The 25,994-nt window shown below is 35.4% G+C and overlaps 2 protein-coding genes across 3 annotated transcripts in view; one reads left to right on the top strand and one right to left on the bottom strand.

The window, feature by feature from the left end:
- The window catches only part of Tao (Serine/threonine-protein kinase Tao), an 85,347-nt gene that overhangs the window by 48,704 nt on the left and 10,649 nt on the right, over positions 1-25,994 (bottom strand). The window lies entirely within an intron of this gene.
- On the top strand, positions 3,051-25,788 carry LOC136416528 (uncharacterized). The gene is made up of 7 exons (XM_066401735.1): positions 3,051-3,273; positions 3,356-4,625; positions 9,645-9,753; positions 21,084-21,297; positions 21,519-21,812; positions 21,867-22,008; positions 22,070-25,788. The coding sequence occupies exons 2-6, from the start codon at positions 3,379-3,381 to the stop codon at positions 22,004-22,006; spliced, it is 2,004 nt and encodes a 667-aa protein (XP_066257832.1). The 5' UTR covers positions 3,051-3,273; positions 3,356-3,378; the 3' UTR covers positions 22,007-22,008; positions 22,070-25,788.

Below are 25,994 nucleotides of genomic sequence, written 5' to 3'. Positions count from 1 at the left end.
AATGTTCGCACTATGTGGTCTTGCATTATCCTGTTGGAAAATGCCATTTGGTAAAGTTTGCATGAAAGGTACTAACTAATATTGGCCTCAGAACATTGTCAATGTAGCGACGTGCGTTTAGGGTGCCTGGAACGAACACAAGAGAAGATTTTCGGCCAACACATATCGCACCCCAGATCATAACACTAGGTGTTAAAGCTGTGTGGCGCCTTTCAGAAAATTGCAAATTTCTTCTTTCACCTCGGTATCGTCTGACTCTTCTACGACCATCATTGATCCATAAACAAAATCGCGACTCGTCACTGAAGACGATATTGCTCCACTTATGATTCCAATCAATTCGTTCTTGACACCAGGCCAATCTGGAAGCTTGGTGTTGGGCGGTTAGTGGCAGTCGTAGATTTGGGCGGTATGAATGCAGGCCAAAAGACGAAATTCTTCTGTAAACTGTTGCCATCGACACCCGACGATTTAGAGCTCCCATCCAATCTACTGCAACAAACATTGTTGTTTGAAATCGATCACCAATGGCCATCCGTCTGAGAAGTCGATCTTCACGTGCGTCGCTGCTACGGGGAGGACGTCCAGCTGGACGATGTCGCTGAACCCTTTCTTCAGACCACGAAGACCATATTCTCGCAATCATGGTGTGGTTCCGATTCATTCTTCGGGCAATCTCACGAAAAGAAAGTCCACCCTCCTTCATGCCGATAATTCGCCCTGTATCAAAATCCGAAACGTGGGAAAAATTTCGACGCTGTCTCACTGGCGCATTTTGAGATGTCTTGTTCACAGTTCAACAACAAAATAAACTGATATTTCTATGTAAATATTATTTTATTTATTTACAATTGAATAAAAAATCTAATAGGTCGATGACAAAAAAACCACCAGCATTCTTTCTTTTTTACTGAAAGTCTGATCATTTGATACTCTATTATGAAGCATTATTTTGCCAAAATTACAAGACTTAATTATTATTATTACTGGGTGGTGCATTTCATGTGAAAGTGAGTGTAGTTAGTATTTAACATAAATATTCCTTCACCATCTTATCAAGAATTCTTCATATGACCACGCTATTATCATATATCCTATATGTGATTACATTGCTATTAACAAAACAAATCTTAAAAAATCTACGATAATGTACCTATATATCAGTCGAATATTGTTATTTTTCTGTCTATTTGTTAAATCTTATACAATTTCTGATCTTATAAATTTAATTATGTTATTTTCTTGTTCTAATGTTTAGAATTGAGATGTATCAAAATCTCACGGTTAAGGAGCCAATTAACGAATATACATAGCCTGGAAATTTAACTTTGACCAAATGAGTATTCAGCAAATACCTACCTTGTCAAAGCGTACTTTGTGTTTTTTTTATATATAAACTTTATATTATCTCCGTGGTCTTATTTTGATTAAAAACGAGTTATTTAATTCAATCACGCAATAATAACAGTTACACAATTACATCCAGTTAAATGAACACTATTAAACAACAAATTTTCTTCACCATCTGATCAAGATTTCATCATGAGTACACATTTTTAAAGGCGTTTGAGGAAAATGGAATGCAAGTTTCTTAAGACATCTCATAATATTTATATTTATTGTTAATTTTAATTTAAATAATTATTTAAACATAAATATATGAAAAATCCATGTAAACATAGGTTTGTCTTTGTTCCACACATCAGCTAACTGTAATTGGACAGGCGCAACACTAATTTAATAATTATAAGTCCAAATAGTAATTGCATATTACCCGGGTAAATCTATTTGCTCTACAGTGCCCTTAAACAATTGTCCTTAGAACGGCAATTGTTGCAAAATATTGATCATACGTTTAGTTAGTTCAGATTAGCGCACTGCGTAGTCAAGTTTGGGATACACACGCATGCACTCTCCAACCAACGTTGCCAATACTCTTATGAATCATCTCGACTCCTTAGTATAAAAATATCTCCGCATTCGACGGATTATTGAATATGTTCAATATTTGACAACAATGCTCGCAGGGGTAATTGTAATAAGTCATTCCTCTAGAAAGAATGGAAAAAGAAGAGAATGTGCAAACTCACCAGTTCCATTATTTTATATCCCCCTACCCCTTCTATTTCTGTTGGAATTTCATCCACAATCTCCCCAATACCATGATATTACCATAACTACCAACAGTGGGAAGTTTCAAATGAAAACGGGATTGTGCGCTCATATGCGGAAACGGTTTTCCGCCAAAAATTATGTAAATATTCTTTTCTTTTTCCCTCCTTTTCGGATACCCGCATATACATATGTCTTCGGACAAACGCACGCATATGCCTGATAAAACAATAAGTAGAAAAACGCTTCGCCGGGTTTCCCAAAATCTTCAATCCTTTGTACCTTGGCGCTCGTAGATTTTTTTATGTGAAAATGATTCAAATATAGTTTTTGTCTTGTATACAAATATTTCTGCTCACTGTATAGTTGGTTGTCTAGAAGTAGTATTGTCTTACCTTAAAAATTAGTAATACTATATAATTCCGATAGAGGCGCAAGCGGCGAGCTACAGCTGCAACACCGACCTTGATCCAATTTTACCGTTGAACAGAGACATAGGCTCGATAATGGGTGATGATGAAGGTATTGTTACTCAATAGATGGGGATCAGTTAATGGTCATGTGAATCACCAATGCCAAGGATTAAACTGACTGAACCTATTTAAACGATAAAATATTTATTATGGTTCTACTGATCGTTATTGTCACTCTTTCAGGAATCTTAACAATGACACAAACAAGCAGTAAAATTTACCATATATTGTGTGAATCTGCCCTATTTCATCATGTTTCCTTTTCAATCCATGTGATATACACATAGATCATACAAGCGTTTTAAAACGTCTTCACTTGATAAAAATCTTGCACTCGGCAACGTCGCCCTCAATTCATTGTCCCTCTGTCGCGACATCTAACTAACAAAATCACATTTAACTGTCTGTCATTTGACTTTTTTACTCGTACCACGTGACCATTCAAATTAAATTTCACTGCTGCTCACGTGACTCGGAAAAGGAAACTCAGGAGTAAGAAAACGAATGCGCATTACAAAACAATCGCTACCCAAAATGGTGGAGTTCTGGTTTACGGTTTTGGTTATGGGAGGGCAAAGGGGACTTCCCCATCAAGTAAATCTTGGTCTTTTTCTAAGGAACGTGTTCGAAGTTTTTCTCTTCTGCGCTGAAAATACTGCGAATATAACTTGGAATTGGTGAAATTGCGGTAAGCAATCAGTGTAGCTCTCATTTATTGACTTTGCATCATTGGGAAATTCCCCAAAAGTACAGGTTATGGTATTTTTTAGGATTCTATTTCTACCTTTGGACCATGGAGTTAATTCTCAATCTGAACCCGACTAACCCCAAACTGAGCTACTACAACCAGGGCAAACAACCCATAGTCGACGAATTCTACACCCTACTCGGCTTTAATAACAATCTGCCTGTTTTGACTTCTGCCTTAAGTTCATCTGGTGCTGGCACAAAACTCAAATCTAAAATTAAAATGCTAAAATCTTCATCTATTTCAACATCAAACGTATCTAAGGTGCAAGTAGATGAACATGGAGAAAAATTCATTGAATTGAATGGCCAAAAGTTGAAAGTGGTCCCTGAAGGTCAAATACCTAAAGAAGTTCGGAAAAGAACTTTCCTACTGAAGCAACAGTTGATCAATAGCGGTTTGAAAAGCCCGCTACAAGTTCACGTAGTAGGCAATGGAATTACTGATAAGGATAAGGTCATGAAAATAAAACTGATAAAAACAAAAATAACCAACAGTATTCAAACTGCAATCAGTGGCGACACTAGTCAGCCTGTGAATTCTCCTGTTTTCAGTTCAGTAGACTCTATGAAACCCACAGAGTTGAAGCTTGAAAGTTTTTCTGACAGTGATATAAGTGAAACATTACCAGTGTTTAAGGTTACAAAGGTAGTCAAGTCTTATGACAAGAAGCACATTATTGCTTCGACAGTGCCTAATAAAAAGACGAAATTACTTACAGCTGCCAATCTGAAAATCCTCAATCAAGTAAAAATGCAGGCTTTGAATTTGTCAACAAAACGAGATGAAAACAGTGAACTGAAACTGAAACAATACACTAACAAGAAACATAACCAATCTATTGAAGTGCAAACGGACCCTCATGAACCTGAAGAGGTACAGGAAGACATTAGTGCACCCAAAGCTAAAAGATATAAAAACTTGCACAATGTTTCCATAGGAGTTCAGACAGACTGGGGGCAGAAAAAGTTTAATAACCAAATGGTGCAAACTGATGTGCAAAATCTAATCCCTTTATTTGAGCCCACAAATTTCTTTGATTCTCCATTAGATGATATGGACCAGTACTGCAAAGTGATGTTGTCAGATGTTAATTTTGGTGTTGGACCTTCGATGAGTAAAATAGCAAGTAAATTCATACAAATGGATGGTGGTCCCTTAGGCAGTAGTAGTACCCTGAGTAGTTCAGCCAGCAGCAGTGTCAAACAAGACAACAATGATTTAATGAGGAAGAAGTTGATGTTCTTTACTGACTTGAAGGAATGCCTTACTTATAATACTGAGGGAAATTTGTAAGTATAAGTTGTTTTTTAATCATTTTGAATTAATATAGGTTAATAAAGTAGGAGGATATTTTATAAGTATATCCTTTCAAGGTATATTTGAAAGTTGACATGCCTTCAAAAGTTAATTTATTTTCTTCGTAGGAAGCTAAGGGCCAAATTAGTGTGAATGCAACCAGGTCTCATTGAGATAAAAAATCTGATCAGTATTAATTATTCTTATCTACATATGTCACAAAAATTAACTTGTATCTAAAGAGGACAGCATATTAGTAATTTGGCCCTTAATCAAATAAGTTTATGCCACTTCCACTTTAAATATAAATCACATTAATGAGTGAATTTCAAATGGAGTGCCTTGTAGATTTTTCAAGCGCTGTATGAAAAACATATGGAGTTGTTTTGTATAGTAGTAAATTCATTAGTTAACCTTTCTATGTTTAATTAATAAAATAATATTTATTAATTATGAAGAATGTTCATAATATTCCGACATATACGAGGGTCATTCAGTAAGTAACGAGACAAATTAATATAACACTAAAACTATTTATTGAGTCAATACAAAATGTTAACCACTTTTCAACATAATCCCCCCTAATACTGATACACTTGTCCCATCGTTCTTGCAACTTTTTAATACCCCTGGCATAAAATTCTTTTGGTTGCTGTCAGAGTCGCATTTGCATCTGAATCTTGACTTGCTTGTTGGAACCGTATTTTTCCCACGTAGAGACTCCTTAAGGAAACCAAACATATGGAAGTCTGAAAGGGCAAGGTCTGGGCTGTAAGGAGGGTGCGGAAGAATTTCCTAACCCATTTTTTGAATGCATTCTTGAATTATTTGTGCTGTATGCGGCCTTGTATTATCGTGAACCAAAATCAAACCTTTTGTCAAAAAAGTTCAGAACGCTTAGTGCAAATGGCAGGCTTCAATTTGTTTTTCAATATATCAGTGTAATATTAGCTGTTGATTGTTCATTGGTCTTCGAGAAAATCGCATAAAATAGGGCCTTATAAGTCCCTGAAAAGTGTAAACATTACTTTGTCTGCTGATGACTGCACTTTAAATTTTTTCTGCGTTGGAGAACTTGTGTGTTTCTACTCAAGGCTATGTTTTTTCGACTCCGGAACATAGCAATGTACCCACGTCTCATCGTAGCTTACATTTTTTTGAAAAAAAGCTTTCTCGGTCAAACATCAAGCTTTCAACTACTTACTTATTTGAAGCCTCGCTTCTTTGCGGGTATCGGTGGATTGGCTTGGCACCAATCCCGCACAGGTTCTCTTGTATTGCAATTTATTCTGGCAGTTCCAACACTAGCAGACACTTTTTCAGCAATCATTTCAACAGTGATTCGCCTGTTGTTACGGATTATCACGTCAATGCAAGATTCAAGGGGGACAGTTGCCACTTTGACCAGTCGTCCACTTGGTTACTCATCAACGACACTTTCGCGACCATTTTTAAACTGTTCAACCCACTTGAAAATGTTCAAGAGGTTAAAACAATTGTTTCCATACACTTTTAACATCTTTACATGAATTTCACTACCTTTAACATCTTCTGCGACTAAAAATCGGATAACAGCATGTTGTTCTTCCGCGGTGCAATTCTCTATCAGACTTGACATCTTGAACTGACTGATTTATAGGTCATGTTTATAAAATCTTATTAATCGGCCGATTAGAAGTCATCACAAGGATGCCAACTTAAAGCCCTAAAACTTACTTGTGTTGACTCATGAAACCGTTTTTTAGCTATATCGATTTGTCTCGATACTTAATGAATGACCCTCGTACATAAAGGGACTAAAGCCCTTAGAGCCTTTTGCACCGGGAAAAGACAGAAAAAATATAATTCAGCAATGCATTTCTGAGCGTTTCACCTCATATCTCTTCAAAAAACCCTGAAATAAGGCTGTCAGATAAAGAGGCATATAATAAAATGGCACTTCCTAATGCGTTTAATGTAATACATATAATTTCCTTCTGCTATGTGGTTAGGAACTTCTGGGTTTTTTTTAATCCAAACGTTGTGTGTTAGGGATTCGAGAACGTAAAAGACATGTTCGGTGTTACTCGATTGCACAAACTTAATCATAAAAGATTTCAATTGCAGGGAGGTAGTCAATTTAGTGCGAGCTTTAAGTAAAGTAAATTATCAATTTTATTGGCAGTTGCACTGACCTGAACTAAGATTGAAGGTCCTTTGATATTCATAGCCGTAGCAAAGAAGTATTGGCAATCTACTATACTTGTTCTATTCGTCTCTGTCATGTTAGTTTCTATCATATTAATCCTTGTCATATTAGTCTCCGCCATGTTATTCTCTGTCATTAATCTGTGCCAGATTAGGCTCTGCCATGTTAGTCTTTGTGATATTAGTCTTTATGGAATGAATCACTGTCATTTTAGTCTCTGTGATGTGAGCCTCGGAACATTCATGTTCGTTGCTTCGATGGCATTCTCAAAGAATTCCATTTAAAAGTATCAGTAATTGGATAATACTGTGGTGAGTCACAAAAAACAAAAAATAACAGAAAAGTATGATAAACATGCGATATTTTAATTCTCACAACAACAGTGCTAAACTCGCTCCAAAAAAAAACTAAGGGGAAAACTGAAACCAATCATCAGACAATTTATTCACAACATACAAGTTTTGGCAACGATTATGAACAATATAGCTAAAGTAATTATACATTTCCGAGAAATACTTTCTGTTTGTTAATATGAAGTGATCAGAATTATCAGAATAATGACAGGGACGTGGTGGCTCATGACGGCTCAAAAAGATTGTTTTTTGTTGCATCAAATTTGAGTCATGCTCTTGAAATATGGGAAATCAAGTGATTTTGCTGTGTGATGGTATTTTAGATTAGATTTTTTAATCCTCGTGGCGATTATTTGATTTTCACGAGGACGGTAAAATGAAAAATTGCAAAATATCATGTGTAAATTTGTGAGATATTGGGGAGAAGTTTTCTTATGCAATCTCTCATGATTTGATGTAAAGTTTAAGTTGCTAGCCGTAGAACGTCAAGATGTCACATGAATTCATCTTTAAAAAGTCAAGAGGTGAACTAATTGATTATCATTAATCTACTCGTGTGGTAAATAATATTGAAGGAATTGCTTTTAGATTAGTGTAAGGGTCTTAGCACTAGATGTGGCTTGGACGAACCTTAATACTGGCCTAAGTTACATTTCTCTGCTCTTAAAAAACCATTAAAAAATCGAAAATATTCCAAGAATGATCTGCTCCATTTGGAAAATATTCATTATCGATGGGATGTTTTCTCAAACTTTTGTCTTTGTCAAGGAATTCTGATGCTTCTTGGTATCACCATTATTCAACACTTTATCTCCATTAATATTCTCGTAAATTGTGATATCCTTTTCATGAATGTTGTAAAGTTATGAAATTCCGCGAAACGATGGTCTCAGTCTCCAAGGTTTATATAATTTTAGATAAAAGGTTTTTTCATTCAAAGGGTCTAGACGTGCGTTAGAGCTAACGTAATACATATTTCTCTTTAAGTAAATAAAATATAAATAATTCTATTGGAAGGGAATCAGGAATTATCTTGCTCAGGGTGGTTCACAGGCAGCAATTTTATCAAAAGTTGACCGTCGTTCCTGCCCCCATCCAGACAAAGCTCAAGCTGTTTGAGTTGCTTAATTCAATCGAGGAATAGATAGTTCTCTTGTTTATTGGCATTGAAAATTGTCTAGTCTTATTGTAGCAGTAAAAATATTTTCTCTCAAATTTCTGCAACATTTCTTTAAATTATCATGCTGTTTGTATCAAATTATTTCAAAAATATTTAATTCCTAAGTCCCCAGTTTAGGGCAACTCTATAATAAAGATACTAACATCACAATAGTTCAATACCATAACTATCATCAGGGTTAGTTATTTCCTAACCATGGGATTATGTGGGCCTTGTGCTAATTTCTATTCTGGGTAGAGTTGCGAAAGTATCTTTTCTTCTTTCTTTAAAATATTATTTACTACTATTTCGTAGAGAACATGACCAATTTTGAAAAAATGCACAACGCACCTATGCGGCTTGTTCATTTTTATCATATAAACCTCATTATCATCAAATAAATATATTACCACCAAAATTTTTTATCTTACGTTGAAGGCACGGTAAGTTTCAGTCACTCTCGATCATGAGGTAATTTTTATGACTCTCATGATGTTATGTATAGAATCTTGTAGAAATTGGTGTCTAAACTAGGTTTATGAAGATTATTTTAAATTCCCCATTTTTTAAAATATACTGGGTGTCCCAGGTTTTGTGATCAGGACTTTAGGTTCCTGATTCTATAAGGACATGTGAGAGTGAGGATGAACATTTTCGTCCAATTAAATCTTTTGACGATTGATATTGCCAAAAATTATTTCTTGCTTTCAAGTGTTGCTATAAAATCGGGCGCCTGGAGTGATTGGAAAAGCACATTTTAAGGCGAGTTGTTCACATAAACATAGGTCCTAGTTTTTTTACTTTTTGAATTACAGAGTGAGCGAATTTTCATAAACATTTTGTTTGCTCTGTTATTTTTTTAACTATCAAAGCGTTTCAAATCAAATTTGAAATACAGAATACTCTCATGGAGTAGTAGAAGATTATACAATTTGATTTAAAACTCATCTCATCAGGAGTAACAACGAGTATCATCACGCTATTGAGCATTCAATTATAGACTAAGTGTCCCTTTAGATTTGTTCGTTATCTGTCTCTGTCTCTCTATTACAGTTGAACAATGAACATCAGTCATAAAGTTATAGGAGGTCACGAAAGTCATCTACATGCATATATCATAGAAATTTGATTTGGGAAGTTTTGAAAATTCCCAAATGAAAATTATAATTTTCCTTTCGTTCCCACCGTGTAACTCCAAAACAAAAAGAAATAGGACCTATGTCTGCCACCGCTAAAAGCCCTATTCCAACAATTCCTGAAGTGTTGACCATGAAATCTGAAACACCCTATATATTTGGAACTCTCTTTCTAGGCCCCTGCATGAAGGAGTCATACACAACGAATTAGGGTTGGTTAAAAGGCATTGCGCAGCTCTGAAAGCCCGGAAAGTTGGGGTTAATCTGGAAACTCATAATGGATGTGTAAGTAACTTTGTTTCCGCTCTTAAGGGCGATAAAGACCGCAAATATTTACTCAAAGGGTTTTTGAAGTCGTAAATTTTGAATCTAAATAAGAATTGACTGATACCATCCCTTTGAAAACATGGTGGTTTCAATAAATACTTAAAAGTTAAAGGGCATTTTGGCGTTATTTTAGTTTTGTCTGCGATTTTTTCGCTTTGAGGGCTCTAAAATAATTGAAAATAGTCACTCCTGGCTTATTTAAGGCCTGAATTTACAATCCAAGTTAACTCTATCTTAACTTTTACATGTAATATTGATCGTCCAATAATAATTTACATCTCATGCCCAGTATTCTGATTAAGGTAAATCACCCATACAGGCTACCTAGAATTAGATTACACATCTTTTGGTTTAACTAAATCATAAATCAATAAAATTATAGTACTCTTTTAAACCTTAACTATATATTCCATGAACCACTAGAGGAAAACTCAATTTTTTGTGTATCAACATTTTATGTATAGAAGCTTTTTGTATATTCAAGCTTATCTCCAGAAATTTCCCGAAAATATTATTATTTATTATATCAGCAGTTTGGAACTTATGAGAAATTAGTAATGGTACCTGGAAGCTGATTTCGTTGAAGTAGCTTGTTTGCCTACTCATGCATTGCAATTCCTATTAATGTTTTAGGAAAATTTCAAGGAAAATTTTGGGATCTCGAGAAGAATTTTGCATGCTTCATTGAAGGTTTCAATGGAAATAATACTGATCGTACAAGTATTAGGAATGTTTTTTTGCTGTCGATTGCTAGCGTCGCAAAAAATCTACAGTGTCCGGGTTAAGGGCTTGCCATCCTTGTAAAATCTTTATTTTTTGACCAATTTTGACGTTTTTTTTTTTTGTTAATTAGATGTTCAAAATACGCGGTTGTCTTGTGGATACGATAACGCTTTACCCATAGTTAGGACCAACTGCGTGCATTTTTATAGGATCAAATTTAAAAAAGTACTCTCAGCGCTTTTTTAGGATAAAGATGAAGGCAGATTCTCAATTAGAACGATCTAAAACCCACCTGTACCGATTTTCATTTTTTTGAAATTTATTAACTGGAAACTGGAAATCAAAATCTAAGAATGGATTTCTGTTTATGACAGCAGGGTATGTACCAGGAAGATCCTAACTTTTTAAAACAACATGTTACACGATGAAGCTACCTTTATGACGAACGGTGTAGTGTTGATACAAAATACTAAAATGTGGAGTAATCATAACCCGAATTGGATAATCGAATGTAAACAATAACACTTCTCAAGTGTAAACGTTTCCTGTGTTATTGTAAATTAAGGATTATTGAGCTATATTTTTTCAATGAAAGCTTCAGCGCTTCTCGTTTTCTGAGATTTCTACAAAATGAGTTTAATGACACACTTGATGAGCTTCCTCTTAATTATCGTTACAGTTTACATTTCCAACTTGATGGAGCATCCATTCATAATGCGGTTAATGTGAGAAATTGGTTAAGTGATAATTTTCCCAAACTCTAGATTGGACGAAATAGTCCTCTTATTCGTTGACCGCCACGATCTGCGGATATTACACCCATGGACTTTTTCCTTTAGAAAATAACAAAAAATAAAGTTTATGCCACCAGACCCCGGACCCGCAAAGAGCGAGCTTTGTGCACGCATTAGAGAATCTTGTCGCAGTGTAACTCGACATCAACCAAATGACGTATTGAGAAATAATCTTCGACGTATTAAAAAATGTATAAGAGAATTTGGGGAGTTAATTGAAATAGTAATATTTAACCCAAAAAATTGTTCTGTACCAGTTAATACATTATTATTATTATTATATGTTAAATTGAAATTAACATTAATTTATTGTAAAAAGATTAGTTTTTAGTATTTAAACAGTTCAAAGTTCTTCTCTCTTTAATACTAGTAATACATTTTTTTCTTAAACAGCCGCCAATCAGTTTAATTGTTAAAATAAATGTTTTGCCAATTTTAAAACTTGTTTACTTAAAAAAAACACGGTTAATCAGTTTTCTCGAACACCCTGTATAACAGAAAAATGAAAATTTGCATAGATGGGTTTTAAGTCATTCTAATTGAGAATCTGCCTTTATCTGTATCTTTAAAAAAAGCCCTAATTTTCGAAATTTGTTCCCATAAAAATACACATAGTTGGCCATAGCTATGGGCGAAGCGTCATCGTAAGCACTAGACAAATATGCATTTTGGATATTTAGTTAACAAAAACGTCAAAAAGCGTCAAAATAAGCTAAGATATAGAGATTTTACAAGGATAATAGAAGTCCTTAACCCGGACACTGTAGGTGCTCCGAAAGGGGAATGTAGAAAGCTCATCCCTATTATTCCTGCATTCGGTATTAATTAAAAAGAAACTCAAAACTATTCGTTGTCTCGTCATTGAAAAAGCCCTTTTTCCAGTAATAATACAACATAAAAAGTCACGTGCTAAATACAGACAATGTAAGAATTCGAGTGAAGGCACCCCTCGATGCACAACTGAGAAACTAGTATCTTATGAATATACAAGGGCAGATTTGGAAATTTTAAGGCCATCCTGGCGTCCTCCTTAAATTTAATTTTTCTCTTTCAAATTCGATTCGATAGATATGGTGTTACAAAGCTGTTCTGCCGAGGTGTTTTTAGCGGTCTCAAAGAGGTTTCCTAAAAACGGCCTTGGTTGGTAAGTTTTGGGATGCCAGCTGCAACGTTAGAAGAGAAGGCAAATGTGGTACAGTGGGAACAAGAGTAAACTTCCCTGGACAAAATTATAAATTAAAAATTGGGCGCAAAATTATTTTTCTTAAAATTTTTAGTAGGTTAGTAACTTCTGCACAATGATCAATAATTTTTTATAAACTTTCTCGTTGCATTTTAACGTACTTTTTTTCCTTTCCTCCTTTTTTGTACACGTATCCATACGATGGGTTTCTCAATTGCATGAGGGTTTTTTGATTTTTATACCGAGATCCTCATATTACAACAACATTAAGCCGTTATGTACTGCAAACACTTATAGAAATTTGAATATGTTTAGATTTTAAAGAGCCAACACGAGTCATTCGTAAAGGTGTATAGTACTAATAAAGGGTAATAGTACGGCCTAAGTGCTTATAGTAAATTGGCATTATTAATTTGATATTTAGTAAAAACATTTGTTGGAAAAGCACGACTGGAAAAATTGGACGGATTTTAACACTATGGCGGGTATTAAGCGTACGGACGTATTGCTTGCAGTTAAGATTTTAGTTTTTAATATTTGCCAAAAAAGATTTTTCATGTTATAAAAAAAGTTTGAGAAAATTAGGAAATATAACAAGGAAAACTCTGTATGGCTTTTTAATTGCGTTTATTAATTGCAAATTTTTCATTTTTACACTTCTGAAACTTCGTAGTCATTTTGCGACATATTTATATTGTCATTTGTTTGCAGCTCACTTTATCTATGGAAAAATAATGTTATTTTTTAAGTTTTTATTGCTATTTATTGCAGTATTACATACTCGTAACTTATTCATCTAAATATTTCTGACATAAATATTTTTTTCCATTATAGTTATTACATAGTTATTCCGTTTTAATTGACTCGTCAGAAAAGTCGTACGTGAATCGCTTCAGAGATTTCTACCGGCGAAATGAAATGAAATAACCATAACATTACGGAATATCTATGTATAAGCAATGTGTGACACCCTCTTTTGAAGTCAAAAACATGTCATTCATTGTAAATAAATATGCTGTAAATGCCCGTTCGATTTGATAATCAATTGATTCAAACTTGTATTTTATTTTTTTACAATTTTAGTGGGGCTTTTTGATGACGATTTGGAGATGTTTATTTTTTATTGTGATAAGATTCAAATTCCCGAGTACACATGTCAATAAAGTCACTCTGTACCACGTATAACTTATTAACATTCCGACTTGCTGTGGGTTTTCCCTGTGGAAATACTGTGGCCAGATAGTCTATAATTTATCAGATATAGATCTCATTAAGCTCAAACGAGTGGAAGGAAAGCTGGAATATTGCCGGGCCTAAAACGTCAATATCAGTTATCGACGATGACGTGTTCACACGTAATTTCGTCAAATATAAATAATCCCTTTCCAATATTAGAAATTCCTCATTCATAACATGGCAACTTCAGTTTCTCCTTTAAAAATCAAACTGGCAGAGCATTAAAAGACAACGAGTTTGTGTTAGCTCAAGTTTTATCTCCTGACAGTTATTGACAGGCGTAAGGAGACTATTATAGCATTTAAATTGCCAGATAATATTTCCATTGATAAGTCTGTTATATAATTATTCGATTATTCGGAAATGGTCCTGAAGAAAACGAGACGTTATAGGTACTTTATCAAACGTAATTTTAAGGTCATGCTCCAAATATTGTTTACCGAAGCATCACAGAGTAACTACGTGTTATTTACACACACATTTTCAGTTTCTTATCAAATTCTAAGTATTCACGAGAAATTTTGTGGAATTACGATATATTTTTCCCAAGGGCAATCCATAGATTACATCAGCTTTTTCGCCTAGATTTCATCCTCTTGAGGCAGTTTCAGCAAACACAGACAGCGGTGTGGCTCCCCTATTACTATTTTTTAAAATTATTTTTGCATTTGATAGTTTTAACAGTCTGCTAAATTTCTTTTAAATCGGGCGATCTCCTGATGGTTTAAATTGCGCTTAAATTTTTCATCGTCGAATACCTTGGAGATTACGAGTGGAGATTATGCGATATGCAACATCACGTCCTCGCCTCAGATGAGGCCCGATTTTTTTCGTCACTTTCTCGGTGAAGTTATAGGCTTGTTGTTTAAATAATCCGTTCGCTAACTACGACTGGCGAGCCAGCATTATAACATGGTGACAAAAAGTCACGTGCTCAATGCAGGAAATAGATAAATTCGAGTGATTGCGTCACGATGGGTCGTTGAGAAACTAGTACCTTTGAATATACGAGGACAAATTCGTAAATTTCACGGCCATCTTGGCGTTTTCGTTAAATTTAATTTTTCTCTTTCAAATTCACTCGATGCATGTCGTGTCTCAAAGATATTCAATCGAAGTGTCCTTAGATGTGTATGTAAAATTAATCAAAGTGATGTGCTAAAAATAGTCTCGGTAGAGAAATTTTGGGACGCCCCTTGTAGTTGTGGCGGACGATGTCAGAAAAGAGAACTAATGTTGCGCAGTGGGAGCAAGTGTAAATTTCCTAAGACAAAGTCAGAATACAAAAAATGGGTCAAAGATGATTTTTCTTCAAATTTGTGATAGTTTAATAATTTCTGTTATCAAATCAACGCGTCAACTTGACGGGTTAAATTGCTTTTAAATATTCCATCGTCGAAAATTCTTGAGATTAGAGATTATAAGATATGCAGTATCACAACTTAGCTTAAGACCAAATGCGATTTTTTGTTTTCTCGGTGAGGTCATCAAGTCTGTGACTTCACCGAGACAAAAAAATTCTCAGTTTATTAAGCTCATTTTTGTTTTAGTTTGTAATAGAAGTTGCTAGTAAAAGGAAGGCAAATCGTGCAGTACAGTATTCAATTTTTGTAGCTTTTAATCGTAGATGGAATATGTGAAAATTCTCAAATCGCTCGGTATAGAGTTTATGTGGTTTTTGGTATATTTCACAAAAATTCGAGACGTCTTTTCTTGCCACTGCATAATGAGCAAAGTGACTGTGTTTAATTGAGATCTTATCAGATGAAAAATACGTATTGAAATAAGTATCACCAAGTGAACATGACAGAATTAAAATCTCATTAAGGTTATTAGAACTTATTATGTAAATGAACGGTTTGTTTTTCAAAATCTTGAAGGAATATTGGGTGATATAACAATGGCTATTAATCATTCACCGGATCAAAATCTCACGTTGCAATCGAGGTGTTTGCACATTATAATCGAAATTTCGATGATCACTCACTGAAAATCATGTATTATTCCTTCGAGACCCAAAAGTTGGGAACTTTTTTGTCAGCATTAGAATGGATTTGTTCACCAGCCGCTGCGGTTGGTACTTCACCATTCCGCTCATTGTTGACAATTTATATTTATATCATTAATTTATCGTTAGTTTATGGAAGATTTCATTCAAGGCCAGTACAACATCCAAAGGATTCCCTAATTGTGCGGATATTTTTAGACTCGAATGCGAGGGTAATTCACAAAACTATTTTATCCTTATTCTTAATCCCGCTGAAATACAACGTGGAATTTAAACGTGTTCGATGCTAAATCGCCGTGAATTAATTTTGAAATCTCTGGTTAATTGCTGTAAATTTATAATCTAGAAGTATGATGAAAATTTGACTTGTTTATCGAGAGTTGCAATAACAATGATGCTGATCTGAGGATAGCATACATTGAACTATTTCTACGCATTTCTATGTATTTGTTTGTGGCGTAATATTCGTCTAATCCATTCTCCAAAGTGCAAAGCGGTATAGGTATCTCCATTCTATACAGTTTAAAATTCCCCCCGCTTAGCTGATACTAAAATCAATAACTGCAATAAACAAAGAATGAATTGCGTTACAATGTAATTCGAGTGGAAATGGGAATTCCCCGGATTATTTGTACAGATATATTGTAGTTCCCCGTGTTCTCTACTGTATTAGTTCAACAACCGACCAAAGACCGTCGGACGGTACTTCACTTTTTACTTGATTTAAGCTGTTATCGCTTTTTAAAAATATGTTGTTTAATCCTGATTGGCTTAATTAGCAGGAATTGCTTGTCGAAGTTTTGACATACTCTAAGCGCCATACAACAGAACAGAAATTCATGAGAATTACGTTTCTTAGTTAGTTAGGGTAAATGTGTTGTAAATTGGAATTTGCTCAGGCTTACATCTAATCATGAAATTGCTATTTGGCAACCATAAAATACGTAGGAATAGAAATTACATACCGTGTTTAGCACGAAACTGATGGGTAATTTATGAAAAACGAAAAATAAGTTAATGTAGCTGAAGGTGAGTGGGACTAACAAAGATTGATTTATCTAAATAGATCCAGAAATGAATTTAGATAAAACAGGCTTGAAAAGTTCGTCAATATACACATGCACAGGGCCGGTCTTAGCAAGTTTGGCGTCACGGGCGAAATTTTTAATTACCGTCCCCCAAAGTCGAGAAAACCCGTCGACCAGGAAAGTCCGCCGTTTTCCTTTGTTTGCCGCCCTAGGTCGTCGCTCGATCTCGGTCCCTAATAAGGCCTGTATTGCATAGGTACGTACTGCAGTAAGACTTTAAAAGTAATGTAGTGGATCTTGGAACAACAAAATCAGAAACAACTTGCGAAATAATTTATTTCACTGTTAAATGATGCTCCTCAATCGGATTACAAAGATGAAGAACTCGGTTAAAGAAGTACACGTCAACAACGCGGCAATTCGACCGAGAGACAGTTTACAAGTTTTGCAAAGTTCTTAAGTACTAAATACACATGCACGCACTATCACTAAGAGGCAATTATCGGCAAATTTACTATCGTGATTTAAAGTGTAGCACTTACTTGTTAAATAAATAGCAAAATTGATTTTTTATTGGGGGGGTGCAGTTATACCGATTTCTTTTGTCTCGAAGAAAATGTTCAAAACACACCCTATCTGGTGTTTTGGCGGCCGGATAGTATGGGATTCTCCGGGGTGCCTACTCACTAAAAACTTCGGGTTTCCTTTTCCAGTAGCCTGCAATGACCAGGAGCTGTCCCTGGGGGATAAATCATCAGTATCGAGGGGCTTCGACTGTCAATTGTTTTGATGTTGAGTGCAGACGTTGGTGCTGGTCGTCCGTTTCTTCCTCGCACCTGTGTCGTCATCTCAAGGGTGCAAGTTATTGTACGCCCATGATGTGTTCCAATCGATTTTTTCATTTTTTTTTTATGCTTGTGACTATTGTACCTCTTAAGTGGAACGCCCCGGTCGAACCTTTTCCTCAAAACCATCCCAGAAATGGCATCGTTACAGCACTTCCACTTTGTTTTGAATTCCACCATCCCATTGATGAGGGATGTTAGAATTAGGTTGTCCGCGCCTTCTTTTAGCTCATCTCGCTGGTCTTCGAATAACGGGCATTGGAAAATTCAGTATTCTGTGGCATCGGCAATTCCGCAGTTTCCGCAATCCGGGTCCGTTTTCCCTATTCTATGGGTGTAGCTTTTGAAGCTACCGTCCCGCTCAGCGCCTGAATTTGATAGAAGTTCAGGCGCCTATGTTTACACGACGCCCATGAGTCTGGGTCAGACAGCAATCGCTTGATCCACTGACCCCTGCCTACTAGCCGTGTTTGTCACTTTTGGACGATCGTTTTCCTGGCCTTTCCCTTATCTGCCTCCGTGACCCAAGGAAGGACGCTGAGATGGATTCGCTCCTTCAGGAGGGAATCGGCCAGTGGAGTTCCTGCTAATGCGTGGATTGCCCCTAGGGTTATCGTGTGGTATGCACAAATAACCCGCATCAGGGCATTCCCTTGAACGCTAGAGAGCATTATGCGTACTTCTTTACTTTCAATATTACGCCCCAAATGGGGGCAATTATGCCAATTTAATGAAACGTGGATGTACTGAAACTGTAGTTCTTACAAAGGGAAGGGGTGAAAATTTTATTTTACAGGGCAAGCCTTTTCTGAGGATAATAAGCACTAAAATTTAGCCATGCCGAGTATATTATCAAAAAATAGTGACGTACATAGGTGTAGCATAAGGGCGCATTACAGTAAGAACGTCGTTTCCTAAACTTAACAAAGCCGATATTTAATTGAATTCAAACTAAATAACTGAAAATATCCACTAGGATTTTTCTAATGATGCTTGACGCCAAAATACTCCATGGTAATTGTTGGTAATTTCATATTACTGTTATTTAATGGAGAGTTCAATATAGAAAATTCTATTTAACAGAAAATTTCATTAACAATCTGCTGCACACTGAAAATTTCACTAACGTCATTATCGCTGATAGAAATTTCATAATATGGAATTTAACAAGACGTGATGTTTCATGGAATAAAATGTTTCTGTCGATCGTAAAATCTTTTTTAGGTCGTAAAAGCATAACACAGAGATACCAAAAAATCACGAGTTCTTTAGCATGAGGTACTTTTTTCGTGATGACTCAATGTGGGAATGTTCCTTTGATGATAAGACGTAATATTTGACAACAAATAAGTGGTTGCCGTGTTAAATATGACGTTGGAAAATAATCAAACTGGTATATTACTTTAAGGATATAGATAAAAAAAAATTTTAAAGCGATAAAATCGTGCGTTGATGCCAGAAACGTTTACCCGGTAAAAAAACTCCCATAAACTGCTAAATTTGTGTAGTCAATTTGCATGCCCTAAACGCCGCTTGCCGCAATACCGCGGGGCAAGTCCAGTTTACTGTTGCTTTAGCTTTACGGCTTTCATTCATTTTTAGATATTTCTGTATTTAACTGGAAAATGGTGGGAAACTGTCAACAGTATGCAAAACGTTGTTGGCCTTATTTATTTGTAACATCCAAAGGGCATCGCTTTTTTTTAAATCATTTTTCGTACAATAAAAATATTTTTCCCTTAAGCATCATATTGAAAATCTACATTTCTCTGTCAATATTTGAGTTAACCTTTCAGCAGTTAGTCAACCGATTTTAACCATTTTATTTGTTTAAAAAAAGAGCATAAGGGAAGATGCTAGGAAGTTTACTACTAAGTAAAGGAAATCCAAAAAACCCAACAACGCTAAAAACGATTAAGGGCCGCTTCACGCATCCTTATCTTAGACACACTCGGTTTTTTTGAACTCGCAATAATTATATTTCATAATGTGACGTAATTTTTCAAATTATTCACTCCTCTTCGTTTTTAAAGCGATAGCTCCTTTACTAATCTAAATGGAGTACACACTTTGAAAATCGCAAGTAAGTGCAGTCACTGCCTGCCTGCCTGACTATATTTAGATTGTAATAAAAGGATATAAGAATGTCAATAGTCACTTTAATTTGATAGGTAAATAAATTGTTGACAAAATGGTGGATGCGCTGTTTGCGTATTATTATTTATATTTTCTGTGCATTTTTTTTAACAAACCAATGGTAACATCTTAGTCTTCTTGCGACGTCCCCTTCGCGGAGTTGATGAATCCTTCTTGTTTTGTAGGATTTGAATTTATGTTTTCTTGTGTATGTTTTTAAAACGATGGTTTTTCGAACATTTATTATATTAGTCAATATTCGAAAGGAGGTGCAAGGATGATCTAATACCTCTCTACTTACATTTAGCTGCTGTATTTTCTTTTCCTGGTTTAGATTATAATGCTTTGCTCTTGGGTTTTTAAAACTTCCATGACTCACCAAATTACTTTTTAACGTTGGGAATGTTCTATTGTCCGGTTGATGCCGTTCGGGAAATGTATTAAAATATAACTCACTAGCTGCTGGAAAAACTTCGTTTGCTAATATGTAATATTTTAACGTGTCATACTTTTCAAAATTTTCATACATATTTTTATTTAACAATTTTAACACCAAATCTTAATCATCAACAGCAGTAAACTGATGGCAACATCAATAACATCGGAAAGCCACAAGAGAAATCATAACATAAATTCATATCATTTGTATCATTGGAAAGGGCTAAGCACGGGCATTTTTTTAAGTTCATAGCCAACCATAATTTCCATTAAATAAAAATGTATTTCTGGTAAAATGGAGAACTATAGAAAAAATCTGATTAAGCCACTGGATTGCACTTAAAAAAGTGCCTTAAGAATGTTTTTACAGAATTGAAATATTCTTTAAAATAAAGTTATGGGCAATTTTCGAAATGACCGAAAATTGAAAAACACCCTATATCTTGGTTGGCAGTGAAAATATCGTCAGGCAGTTTTTACCATTAAATATTTCTCAGAAATCGAGCCCACGACATCTAAGTCGATTTTGCTCTATCTGACCGAGAAATAGGTTTTCTCTATTACAACAGACCAGTTCTGACCCCACTGTATGTACGTTATAGTACTGGATTTGACAACTTGGTGAATTAGTTCAGTTTTGAGGACTTATGGAAACCAATACATTTTACGTATTAAATTTATTCACCTATTAAGAGAGTTACGTAAAAATATCAGGTAAAATTGATTTAGAGCCCCCGATGACTAAGGCCTTTCCTAAAGTTTCCTGCACTGCCTCCATGCCCAGTTTACAACGAAGTTTAAGACTTAAAAGTGTTCTTCGACCACTATTTAGCAAAATAAAAGAATTTTTACACTCGAGCCTTAGAAACTAATAAATGTGGCCTCTTCTTTTTCCAGACTCCCCTTCAGTTAGCCATCATCCACAACGCACAGGGCGTCATAGTGAAAACTTTGCTAGACTATGGAGCTGATCTCAAAGACGTCGATGGAGAGGGCAACAATATCCTCCATTTGGGCGCTATGTTCGAAAGGCACGAAGCATTGGCAATCATTCTGGTTCATAAGTCCTTTGAGTTATGTTCTCATTGTATAAACGACTATAATTTTGAAGGTAAGGCGTCTTCATTTTTTCTCATTTATACAAAGTGTATGTCGAGTATGGGAATGTTTCAATATGCTTTCAGATAATTTCAGGAACGTTAACGAGTAATTGAATGTTTCAATATTTTTTGGACATCCTGTATATTTATCTTCTCATCTATCACCTAAGTCAAACTGTTTATCTACTCGTTCGTAGTGTCCAGCGTAACGTAAATTCGTATTTATTTCTAGGTCTGACCCCCCTGATGATATGCTGTACTCGAGGTTGGGCCGCTGGAGTTTTACTGTTCATCGGCAACAAAGCAAATGTAAATTGCCGGGACCAGACCAGCGGCAGAACCGCCCTATTCCATGCAGCAGAAGCTCAAAACACTCAAATTGTTAAATTGCTGTTGGACCATCATGCCGATCCTAAAGTCAAGAATTTCTTTGGAACGAGCCCGCACGACGCTATGTACGAACTGGAGGACATGCCTGAAACGATTAAAGGTCTTATTTTCGGTAGAACCAAAAAGAGATGTATAGGTAAATTTGCAGCGTGATTTGTTGGTGTTTTACTAACGGTTGGTGGTTTTTCAGAGGCCGAAATGAATCCCTGTAGGACGGCTAAGGCCGCAAAGAGTCTGAAAACTTACCCGAAGCTGCAAAAGGTTAGTCAAAAAACTGGAACTTTTGCCACTCCCCAGGTGCGTTATCCTATGGAACAGAAAATTAAGTAAAAGTAAGTCCGTTTATCGCAACTTCACTGTATTCAATTTATTAATTTCCTGTCTCCATTTTAGTAATAAAGTGAAGCTGTTCACATCGAGGACTCAGTCCTTACCAAAGAAGAACGTGGGGGACTTTGATCGCACCCTTCAATGGAATGAGAACGAAAAAAGACAGGTGAAACGGGTATATTTATTAAAAATAGCTTCCAATTTCGATTTTTATGAGTTAGATAAAATTTCCGCATTTTTGCGAAGAAAAATCGAATTCTGGGCCTCTAATTTTTGCTTTTTCGCAAGGAAGAAGTGGGTTTTGAGCGGTCTGTAGTTGTGATATGCATTGGGAAAGGCAAAAATTGGGTTATTTGTGTCACAAGTTGCTGTACAAATGGATTTGGTACTTTTATTTTTTCTCCTAGAAATGTGCGGTAGAGTGGCTCTTCCGCACGCATTTGCAAGCAGAAACTGTCACTTTACCGTCAGCAAATCAAAGTGGCACGTCAGCATAAAAATTTTTTTGAGGCTGTTTAACATGCGTGCGTAAAAGCTTTTTTCCTTATATATAGGATTATTCACGTCATGCTACACGGAATATTGCGGCTAAAGTATTTAATATTTAGAAATTTTCTTTTTTGCGATGTGGATAATTCTTTATTTATGATATTTTCAATATTATTTGCGTAACTTACAAGATAACTTTCATATTTAATCAAATCTCCGAAAAAAGAATGCATAAATATGACTCTTTATATTGACATTTTGGATGTCACCGTGGCAACTGATACAAAAAGTAATGGGATTTTCTACTTTCTTTAAAAATCTTAATTTTCAAGGGAAACTTGTACTTTTACATTTAGGTATAGGAAAGTATAATAGTTTTCAATCGGTAACATTTCAATCTGATAGTTGAAGTAATAAAATATAGAGCATTCCATTTAATAATTTTAGAATGTACCTCTATATGAGTTCTACACATCGCAAAAAAGAAAAATTCTAAATATTAAATACTTTAGCCGCAATATTCCGTGTAACATGACGTGAATAACCCTGTATGTGTGTAAAGATTTTTACAGCGCACTGATGTTCTATTGAGCCTTGCATAAGTAAATAAATTAGCACATACGCGCTAGTAGGGAAAATATTTTTCTCACGACCCCCTACGAAATATACATAACAGACGGAGGTAGTAGCGAAATTAAAGGTTGACATACGCAAGTGTTAAGAATTTTTAATTATCCATTAATCTATTACGAGAGTGATCATGTGCAGATCTGCAATGATGAAGTAATGTCGAATTTCTGTTCCGGTTCTAATCCCTGTCGGGTAAACTTTATTTATTTATTTATTATTGATATTTTGGCTATTTTTTGACACTCGCATGATTCAATTTTCACACTCATGCATTCGGAGTTGTTTTCTCCGCTTGTTATGTGAACAACTAGTACCTAACACGTGCGACAGTCGTCTCGGTATGTGGTCGATTGCTGACCCACTAAAATCAGCGTGCGATAAAGTACCACTTTCCGCACACGTTAGGTAAACATCTATTATCCAAATCAGGAAGTCTGCGAGTTACATCTTTGTTGTTTTATGCAATTATTAGTGTTACTGTATTATGTACTTTATTGTTAATTTAAATGGTATATTCCAAGACTCGTCTTGAAATGGGTTAGATTAGACCAAAATTTATTAGGTTATATATATGATTTTGAGCTTCTTTATGTGTGAAGTTTCGGACCATAAAGTTTTTCTAAAATGTGCTCGTCTGAGGTGACTTCGGGTTTGTGCCAGTTTTAATTTTAGCTGCATTTATGCTGTCTGACACTCGGTCTCAAAAAATCTAGTGCTGCAAAGCAATTGGGCAGTAGCTTGTTCTAATTTCTAACATTTTTCAAAAATGATGCCCTCTAGTGAAGAAAAACGAACTGAATTCAACTCCCGGGTTCTCCATGGGTACACAAGTCTAGCTTAAGTCTAACCGTGATTTAAACTGAAACCTTCAGGTATGGTTTCTGCTAACCTAATACTCGCACATCCGAACACGAATACTATTGTTTGTTCTGAAGTTGTGTAATTAAGCAAACCAAGCTTAAACCAGGATTCAACAACTCTGGCTTACATACAAAATTGCCAAATAAGCCACGCATAACCTTAAGCTTGGCTTGGGGTCTTATGGGGATAAATTGTTCATTAAAATGGCAATGACATTTGCTACAACGCTTATACTGATTAGGTATTAATTATGCCAACGTCAAGTCTCAATTTGAAATTACCGTAACGATCGAATCCCTAAATGGCTAAACTGTGACGCCATTGTGCAATTGTTTTATTCAATAATTGTTGTAAATAAAGGTTTTATGTAAAAAGAATTTTGTTTTGTTATTTTTGGAAAAAAACGTTGGGCGCATTCAGAGAGCAGCAACGCTTCAATTGGGGCATTTGAGCGCTGTAGCCCTCGAAGTCTCAACGTATTGCGTTGGAAAATTGTTATTTTGAACGATTTATTAAGTCTGTATAATGACTAATTAAGAAAGTACAAACAGCTGCAATAGAGGAGCAAATGTCTTGATCTTTAATAGGTAAAAATTCAGTATGAATGCTTTAATTCATTACTTTTGAACTAACAGATTAGTATGGATGGAACTAACATATATCTCTGATATTTTAACGCCTACTTCAGGATTTGTTAATTATCATTTCTCACTTTTGCGAAAACGCCAAAAATTGGAAGTACACCGTGATCGTGTGACTGACATAATTTCGGGAAAAGCACTTCCTCTTTCTTTGCTTTCAATATGATTCAAAAAGTATGAAATTATAGTTGCTAGACTTCCATCAATTAAAATTTATGACATGAATATTTGGATGAGGAATAAATCGAAAAACACTTCATACAATGATAAACAGAACTGCATTAATGACGGAAATTGGCACTTAAACCTGAAGAATTTTTTTTTTTTAATCGACAGGTGTGGAGGAAAAATGTGCCCTCATCTTTATCTGATCTTTTATGTTGCTTTCAAAAAAATGTCCTTGTAAAGAGATTAAAGAGGAATATTTTAAGTTATAAAAACATTTAACACGTTGACGAATTTCCATTAACGCAAATACCAACATAAAGGGGCGATGATACACATGATGTGAAATTGCTTATAATTTATCATCTTTCCCAACACTAATTGCAGAGAACCTTAAATTTCTATTTCACGTAATAATAGTCAATATTGGCGAGTATTGTAATTATTTGTTTGACAAACTGGAAAACCAACAGTTTACTGCCGCCGCTATCTTAAGTAAAATAACAGATCCATGGCAGCAAATTTGCCTTTTTGATTGTGCAAACCTCTTTGGCATCCTTCGAAACTGTTTTTCACTTGTATGTGTTTAGAACTTTTTACTTCTGCTGTTTACAGCCAATGAAAAGCTTTTTAGCGTCTAAGTAGTAAACAGGGCATTCGTAGCCTAGGCATTAAAAGTGCCCTTTAGGGATTGTTTTGCTTTGTTAGTGGCCACTTTTCTTGCCGATCTTATAAAAAAACTATTATCAATCACAGAAAATTGCCTATAGTGTATTGGTAGTATTGCGTTATTGGGGCTCTTCGACAAAACCGAAAATTACTATCTATAGTAGTAATGTTTTATTTGTATTTTTTAGCTGTGCAGTAGACCTACTTTTAATTTAACTTATGTTCCTAACGAATTTCTGTATATATTGTATTAACATATTTTAGTTCTAAGTTTTCCCCACATATTGCGTATGTTATGGCGGTACTGGTATAGATAATGCATTAATAAAAATCATATGATAAGAACTCAATGAGTGTTTTTATGATGTGCTTGCAGTACCTAATATATTGACGTGGGCTACGTAAAACAGCTCTTCAGGGCGAAAAAGTCCCGTGATTCCCTCGATGGCTCACCGACCGCGTCGGTGGATGACACACGCAGTTCTTGCTGCGTTCGTAATCGGCATTGAAACGCGGTGCCCGAGGAGGAACTA

This window comes from Euwallacea similis, chromosome 23, assembly GCF_039881205.1.
Source record: "Euwallacea similis isolate ESF13 chromosome 23, ESF131.1, whole genome shotgun sequence".
Lineage (NCBI taxonomy): Eukaryota > Metazoa > Arthropoda > Insecta > Coleoptera > Curculionidae > Euwallacea > Euwallacea similis.
Note: the sequence above shows the minus strand (reverse complement) of the source record. Positions and strands in the feature narration are given on the sequence as shown.

Excerpts from the sequence above, each read along its gene's own strand:
- LOC136416528 (XM_066401735.1), top strand. The coding sequence starts at position 3,379 with ATGGAGTTAATTCTCAATCTGAACCCGACTAACCCCAAACTGAGCTAC. Across the intron at positions 4,626-9,644 it reads TATAATACTGAGGGAAATTT|GCCCCTGCATGAAGGAGTCA; the intron begins GTAAGTATAAGT and ends CTCTCTTTCTAG. Across the intron at positions 21,813-21,866 it reads AACCAAAAAGAGATGTATAG|AGGCCGAAATGAATCCCTGT; the intron begins GTAAATTTGCAG and ends GTGGTTTTTCAG.